This window comes from Morone saxatilis, unplaced genomic scaffold (assembly GCF_004916995.1).
Source record: "Morone saxatilis isolate NCDOM2014 unplaced genomic scaffold, NCSU_SB_2.0 Contig11, whole genome shotgun sequence".
Classification (NCBI taxonomy): domain Eukaryota; kingdom Metazoa; phylum Chordata; class Actinopteri; family Moronidae; genus Morone; species Morone saxatilis.
Window position 1 is genome coordinate 27,137,675 of NW_023339663.1, and position 8,405 is coordinate 27,146,079.

Sequence of the window (8,405 nt, forward strand, 5' to 3'; positions counted from 1 at the left end):
ACATAATTAGTAATTAGTAGTGATATGATTTCAACCTGGCTGGCATGGTCTTCATTTAAAGAAAATGTGTTTGAGCAGGTAAAGCTGCCTTAAAATGATTACAGCTCTCTGGTGGATTTGATGTGTTTCAAGTGGGGAAAAAAACATCAAGTTCAGCCAAGGCCATACGCTACATTATGCAACATTAATACTCATTTATACTCATTTGCACAGAAGCATTGGATGGGTGCCTGAGGTGTATAATGATGAAATTTTAAGTCAAGGTAATAGCTCAATCTTCAGTTTTCTCTGGTACATTTTTGGACAAACTATCTACGATTTCCTAACTGTATGTATCGTTTGGACATCAAAACTGTTTTACTCGCAGCCAAAAAACACTGCAAAGTTAACTCACCTTCACATTGAGATTTTAAACGTTATGCTAAACACCGATGGAAATTCACTCCCACACAAAGCCAAACTTTGACTGAATTTATAAACACAGTTTTGGTGTAAAGCCTGAAACTTGTGTTATCCAAGGACTGCTGATTTTAAACTTTAAAACTGCACAGGTTGCAGTGTTTTAGTGAGTAGGAGTTCAAACAGCACAAAAGCACAAAAAAGCACAGAGAAGACTGGTGCTTTGGATGAGATAATGACCATGCAGCATGCTTCTGATCCAAAAACAGTCTCAGATTTATTAACAGGGATCCACGTGGAAAGATTTTGGGCCTTGTCGATTTGGTATTGAATTCCATCTACATTCAGGGAGGAGATATGAAAGTGAAAGCTAGTGTATGAAAGTGAATCTGTTATATTAGATTTGAGACTGTTCTTCATTTTTCCGGGGACCTGCCTGAAACTTTCACAGACCCCTGGAGACCAAAAGCTCCAAAACAAAACAGAGTGGGTGACGAACATGTTCAAATAGGCCACTTCTCTGTGACATAAAGACAGCTCTGGAGTCGTTGTGAGACCCTGCCTGGAGCTATAAGCCTTTATTTTCTCTTTGCATCCCCTGGGTGCGTTTTAAAATGATCGATTTTTACATTATTTTAATCCAATGGCCTGACGTGTTATTGGAAAGAGGAGTGATGGATCTGGACGTGCAAGACTGGACATTGATCACTAGGAGAAGGGAGGTCGGGTTGTTTCCCAGAGGATCGCCCTGTCACACACACGCACAGACACACACAATTGCGAGCTGTTGGCAGTGACAGTGTGGGTGTTTGTGCGCGCGTACGAGCACGAGCACGAGTTGATTCGACTCGCAGCTCCTTTGCTGAGAAGTTCATTTCCGATGAGAGAACCCGTTGTCGCTGCATCACTCTGTTACAGATGCATTGCGCTGGATGCTTTGGCAATGCATGCGTAAAACAGCCGGCTCCGTGTGATATCCTCGTGATCATCCACGTCTCATCAGTACATCTGAGTGGCAAAGAAAACTGATTTCCTTCCTCGCATTAGAGGTCTGATCCATGTCAAAAACACGCCAGTGTGTGGCTGCGCGCAGTTTGCAGCAACTCAGACGCAAGATGGATTAAGTGTGATCCCCGTGTGAGATCGGTCGGAAACAACGCACGCAAAAAGAGAGCGAGGAAGGGAACGGAGGTAAGCGCGCACTCGAGCTGTAAGAAGCATTTTTTTTTTCCTGGGACGCGCACAGACAGACAGCTCTGCTGGTGAGAAGGCAAACAGAGGAGAGCGGGAGAGGAGGAGGACGCACAGCACAAAGTTCTCCTGCATCGAGATGAAGTATGGTGTCGGCAAATATCTGCGTTCCAATTTAATGGAAGTTTTGAATCGCAAAGGGAAAGAGGAGAAATATCGCCAAGGAACGAGTGCACCCATGGATATCGGCGTTGCACGAGCGCTTTAGTGCAGTGGAGTCAGTGAGAAACCAAGTCATGATTTGGGTCGCGTTTTTACCCCTTTTGGCTTCGTGCGCTCTCGGAAACAGGACCACAGAGCAGGTGCCGTTCTTTCACGGGCATGTATTTGAGAACTCGTCTCCGGGCTCCCGGGTCAACGGACTGAGCGTCCCGTTAAAGCGGCTCAACTCGCAGAGGCTGTGCGGTACCGGGGGATCCGGCTCAGCGGCAGCACACTTTAAACTCCTAGGAGATGGGAGCGAGAATTTCCGTGTCTTTGCGCACCACAAACGAGGTCATATTTTATTGAAGACTTGTGGGGTTCTGGACCGGGAGGAGCGGGCTGAATACGCACTGGGTCTTGGTTTGTGTTGTGGGCAATGCGCGGGACTCTCCCGGGAAGATGAAGGGGACACTCTGGTAGTCGCTGAGGTGGCATCGATCAAGGTGGACGTCTTGGACACCAACGACCACCAGCCCACGTTCCCCGGGGCCGATGTGAAACTGAGCCTGGATGATGCCACTGCGCTTCGCACAGCGATCTACACGGTTACCGCGCGGGACGATGACAGCGGCAAGAACGCGGAGCTCATCTACTTCGCCCTGCCCAAAAACGGGAGTTTCTACGCGGTGCCCAAAACGGGGGACATCCTCCTGGTGGACTCCATCCTCGGTCTGGATGAACCGATTAAGTTTAAAGTGTTTGCCCGGGACCGCGGGTGGCCACCTCGCACGAGCCAGAGCGTTGCTGTTGAGATCAGTCCACGGCAATGGCCCTTGGCGCCCTCGCCGAACCCCCAACAGGGGAGACGGGAACCTAAATCGCAAATGAAAGCACCAGAGCGAAAGTCCAGGTCAGTGATGGAATCAGACAGCCCCGTTTTCATCAACGTGTCCGAGGACGCGGGTATCGGTTCAGTGGTGATGAACCTGAACCCGGTGAGGTTTCAGTCGGCAGCGTTTGAGCTGGTGGAGCCCGACGCGGAGAGCTCACCGGTAAGCGTGAGCCGGGACAGCGGGGATATAGTCATATCAAGGAGACTGGACCGAGAGACTGAGCCTCTGGTGGAAATCACCGTCAAAGTTCAGGATAAAAGAGGTGAGCTAAAGACCGAGCACGCATGTGTGTGAGTCAGCGACCCGGTGTGTCTGTGTGAGAGAGAGAGAGGGGGGGGGGGGGGGTGAGCGACAGTATTGAACAAGACAGTGTGTGTGAGCGCATTCCTTGTCTGATGTGCGTTCACTGCGAGGCTTGTTGTGCAATATATAAACATAATCTGTCCTTAATCTTTGCAGTTTAATGTTGTCTTTGATATTCACTTCATATGTTTCACTTGGCTGACTTTGTCACGCTATATTTTGTGCGTAAATACGCACAGAGAGGGAGGTTACTTTATAGCAGCCTACATTTGAGTCCCATCAGTGCTGATGATATTGTCCCTGATTTTACTGCAGTCATAACAATTCTACATTGTTAGTGGAGTTATAATAGCGAGGCGGTGACCTCAGACCAATATCAAATATATCTTTATTTTCTAGATCACTGGCTTGATTTAATTTAGCTGCAAAGCGAATTTTCTTCCCTAGAACTCTAATGGTCCCATGACCCTAGTTTAGTATCCACTGGACAAGATACAGTATGCTTGTCTTGGTAATAAAGAGGAGAAAGTAAGAACAGTGTTATATTGTGTTGAGTAATCCCTGTGGTGAAAGCCTCAGGTCAAGTCAGGGTTTGGGGGAAGGTCATGGAGGCCAGTGTGAGGAACCCTACGTGAATGAGTAAAAACTCCAGACCCCAGTCAGCTTTGGTGGGTTTCTAAACCGGGATCCTATGGTGACCTAAGTGATACGCACTGAGGTACCTTGCTACCCCAGTTTAAAACGTCCATATTCAGAGGCTGCCTAACACACTAACCAGGTCCAATCCTGCTTAGACTCTGAGATCAGAGAAGATCAGGCTTTGCCCTGGGGAGTCTGGCTGTAAGCAGTGTCAGAGTGCCCAGTGTTTACAGCAGAGGTTAAACTGAGCGACATTCATCAGCGTTGATGATGATTCATGTGCTTAGATAAATTAGGGCAGCGTGAATGTGTCTGCTGCTGCTGCCAGCAGCAACAGATGCTGGGATGTCAGGGGAGAAGCACAACGCGTAACGGCCACCGCACCAACAGGTTAATTATCACCTGCGGATAAAGCAGAGAGAGAGGGGAGAGACAGAGAGGGAGTTAATGCAGCCACATTCACATTAATACATGCATTATGTGAAGGGATGAAACATTGGGCTAATTGACTGTGACACTGAGCACAGGAGACTAGAATATAGTGCAAAAGCAATATGTAGCCTAATATTGACTTTGAACTTGGTTCCGTCCATCTGTCTGTCTGTCTGCTTGTCTGTCTACCTGACTTGACTGGAAGAATGCAGCACCACAGCTTGTTCCGTTAAGACCAGTTAACAGCATTTGACTGGGGGAGTGACCCAATCAATGTGACCTATTGGTCTTGGTAATGTTGAACTATATCCTGATGCAGAAAAGAAGCTGAGCCTGCTCTTGGCACACAATGCTAATTTACACTCCCAGCAACTGCATGCAATGATGGCTCTTTGTCACCATTGTTTCTTTCTTGAACACATAAATATTGATAGAAAAACTATACGCTTTCAGTGTCTTAAATGAGACACTTTAGCTTACAGTTGCAGTGTCACAACATCCTTTGAGAGTTCTTTTACAAAGCATTCAGCTGCAGTTTGATTTTAGGAGGCACTCAGCAGGGACTTTTGGCATCGAAATTGACCCAAGTTGCGTAATTTCAGGCAGCTCTCAAAATATTTTTTCATTTCACCAGCCAATGAAATGCGTTTGGGTTTTTTTCTCCCTGCACTCTGTCAAAAGTTCAACTAGTTTAATCTTTTCGGACAGACTTCGTTATTATATTTTTTTCTTACAAATGAACAGGAACAAACATATGGGAGACAGCTAAAATAATAAGATTCTTGTCAAGAATGCATTGTCAGGATATCTGTGACGGAGGAACAAAACAACAAAATAAGATTTTATTGTCATTTTAAAAATATGTAAATACTATGTATGAGAGGCAGTTACAGTGAAATTAAAGTTTAATGCATTGGAAGTGCATTTAATGTGTAATCCAGCTCAATCCAATCAGATACAATAAGGATGAGTTAGTGCAAACTGGCTTAATGTATATGAAGATTAAATACATGTAACATATTGTTGCTTATGGTCAAATCCCTTACTCCAGTGTTGGTTTGGGTGACTGAATCTTCAATGTGCCTTGAGTGCATGTATATCTGAATTGTGATATGTTTTGCTCTAACAGGATGCATGTTAATACGAAGTTTAAAGAGGAGGATCAGCGTAAATTATTCCTAAATGGATGGCTTTAAAGAAAAGACTAAAAGCTTAACCTTTTATGTACTTGATAGGAGGGGGGAAAAGCAGTGGGTTGAAACACATTTCCATGACCAAACTGTTTACTGCGTTATGCTGAAAGACGACAAGTTTTCATTTCCGGGCTTAGTGGCGGGCGACGGGGGGCGAGCTCGGCTCAGCTCGGCGTCTCAAGCGTGAGAAACGTGGCATCAGTTCGGTTGTCGGTGGCTTGGTTGAAGTCTTTTAATCCGTTTGGAATGGAGAGTCCTGATGGAGCCTCGACCTCCCTCCATCTGCTCACATTATCCCTGTAATCCCATCTCATTCTCTCTGTCTGTCTCTCTATCTCACTTTCTCTCCCTCCCTTGCTCTCTTACTTTCTCGCTCTTATTTTCACTCTCACTCTAGGGATTTAGTTTGAGTGGAGGCACAGTTTAACACAGTGAGAGAGAGAGCTTCTGACATGATTCTTAGAGGGACGGACGTGTGTGTGTGTGTGTGGCTACAAGCGTTATGTATCAGGATCTAAGATCACTTCCTCTTGTCTGCATTTATGGCCCACCCTACAAGTGCTGCTGAGCTTCAGCAGTGTTTGAGTCTGGTGTGTGTGTGTGTGTGTAGTTGTATTACTCACATTGTGAGGACACAAATCAGTTTACACTTTCACACTGTGTGGGCAAAAACGTCCACCCCCCAAAGGTATAGCATTACATTTAAGAGTTTGCTTTTGGCTAATATTAGGGTTGGGGTTAGGCGTGAAGTGGCTATGGCTAAGATGAAGGTAAATCTTAAGTCAGTGCCATGGCCTACAGCACTGGTTCCAAACCTGAGGGTCAGGACCCCCACTATGAGTCGCCAAAGCTCCACAGGGGATCGCAAGGCCTTTTTGATTTTAAGGGGAGTAAGAAAACTTTAAAAATATTCACATTAGGCCTATATCCCGATATATACACGATAAGGGCACAGCGAAGAAATGAACAGCTATATTCACAGAGCCTTCACTCTGATAAACAGCCTCGTCCTGCATTAGAAAAGTTCAAACAACCAAAAAAACAATAGAACAATAAGAAGAGAACACTGAATCCATCAAAAAGGGAGCCTGTTAAGCATGCATGATTGTTAAAAATAAAAAAAACATACATAACAAAGACAGAGAATAGAATAAAAAGTTCCATATGAAATAACAATAAAATAGGGGTTGTCAGTTTACTCAGTGATAGAAAAAGGGGTCCCTTAAGGAAAAAGGTTGGGAAGCACTGTCCCATAGTAAGTGACAAAAATATGCTTGCCTGTGTACACAAATAAGTGTTGGAAAGTTGTTATTTTCAATTTCTTTTTGCAGGGTTTCTTTTTAATGCACAGTTGCTCTTCATTTCAAATAAGACAATACTACTCTCTGCTTTTTTTATTATCCTAACATAAACCTGTGTGTATTTGTGCACATCTAGCTTCTATATCCCAAAGCCTTTATTTTCACAAGTCATTTAATAATGTGCCAACACCTAAAACAGCACAGAGTGAGTGCTCCATTAATTTCCCCCAAAGGTTCTTCCTCCACCTCCTCTAAAACATACAATATGACACTGTTCTTTGACTGCACTGACTTCTGTTGCCATAGTGTTTCATGAAATGATTAATCGGGTTAATTAGTTGAATGATTAATTTTGTTAGGCACAGTTTTTTGTCCATCTTCAGAGCTTTCCCTTTTGAAAGATCCACACCAATATTTTATTCCACTGCTTTTTTCTTGTCATACCTCATTCTCTTCTTATGTCTCTGTTAAGGCATAACCACCCTCTATTATAAAAGTCCCCTTCCACTAAAAAATATTGTTTCTCTAGTTGGATGTTTGATCTTTACTGTGCAGAAAGTTGTATATGCAGAGTTTGACACTAAAAGGGTGTTTTCACATTCATCTGCTGAAAGTTTCTCTGAGCTCATTGAAAAACAGATTTTAAGGGGCGGGGCCTTTGAGCATGATTTGTGACATCACAAAAATGTCTTTATTGTTAAATTGTCTGCGTTTAATTTCTTCTTCTTTTTTTTGTTAAAAAAACCCCACCAGACACACATTATTATTCTAAGCAGACTATTTGTATATGTTGTAATACATGTCCGGAGGGTATCTTTAAATCATTTCTAGCCAGCTAACCCTGCATTAAATAGACAAGAGACTTCTGTAGTCATTTTAGCTAATGATAACTAGCTAATTATAATGCATTTCTTCTGTGGTGAATGCACTCTTCTGGTCACATGTTCTGGCAGTGAATACGGCAGACTATATGACAGGAGACCCCCATCATGTTGAATAGTAGAAAGTTTATTCCAAACTAATTAACCACATTTTTATCTACCGTGAGTGTAAATTTTTTTCAACCTTTAAAAAATAAATACCCAGATGAAAGGAACAGAGTGACAGGTACAACACTAGACTCTCGTCACATGTGGAACGTTCGTCCAATATTTCTTTGTGCTTTAGCTCGGATTTGGCCTGCCAGATACCCAGACCTACATTTGACTTTCTTGACCACTCATTTACATGCTGTATTACTATTTGAGCCGTTGAAAGTCGATCACATTGACTGATGAACCAACACAACAAACTGAAGGCTGCAGAACCCCTGGGGGGTTCTCAGTGGGATCAGCAGTATTAACAGCAAACCTGTCAAATTACAGGGAGTCATTTTTTTGTGTAAAAGCAGTGTTTGACAGAGTTGTTCCAGATTGCTGCAGTATTTATACACAGCCATTTGACACTTCTAAGCTTCAGTCATAGATTGTGTTACATATCATTTACACGTCCTTTGCAAGTGAAGTATATTTTGGAATCCAGTTTGAGCTGCCAGACTGCAGCATCAGTCACTGCCAACATCAGTGTAAAGAAAGGTTCAATTATATTTTCCCCCTTTTGTCATCTCTAATTATTTCCTGTTAATCTCATGCCAAGTCTAAAGATGTGTTTCTACTTTTTTATGTGGAAGAGAATCCTTCATGCCATTGTGACAGAGCTGTCATCTCTGTGTCATTAAACAGTGCCAGTGGACTTCTTGGTGTCAGGGGATTAAAGCAATGAGCAGGTTATTTCTCTAGTTTTGTTCATATGATGATCATAGCAACCTTTAAAATGTTTACCAAGTTTTAAGGTAAAGCATAATTTGTATT

The 8,405-nt window shown here is 43.4% G+C and overlaps 1 protein-coding gene across 1 annotated transcript in view; it reads left to right on the forward strand.

Moving 5' to 3' along the window:
• The first annotated feature begins 1,886 nt into the window (after positions 1-1,886).
• si:ch211-186j3.6 (neural-cadherin) overlaps positions 1,887-8,405 on the forward strand; it is a 275,078-nt gene continuing 268,559 nt past the window's right edge. The window contains exon 1 of the mRNA XM_035682213.1: positions 1,887-2,949. Within this exon, the coding sequence (XP_035538106.1) occupies positions 1,887-2,949 (1,063 nt within the window). The remainder of the gene's footprint in view (positions 2,950-8,405) is intronic.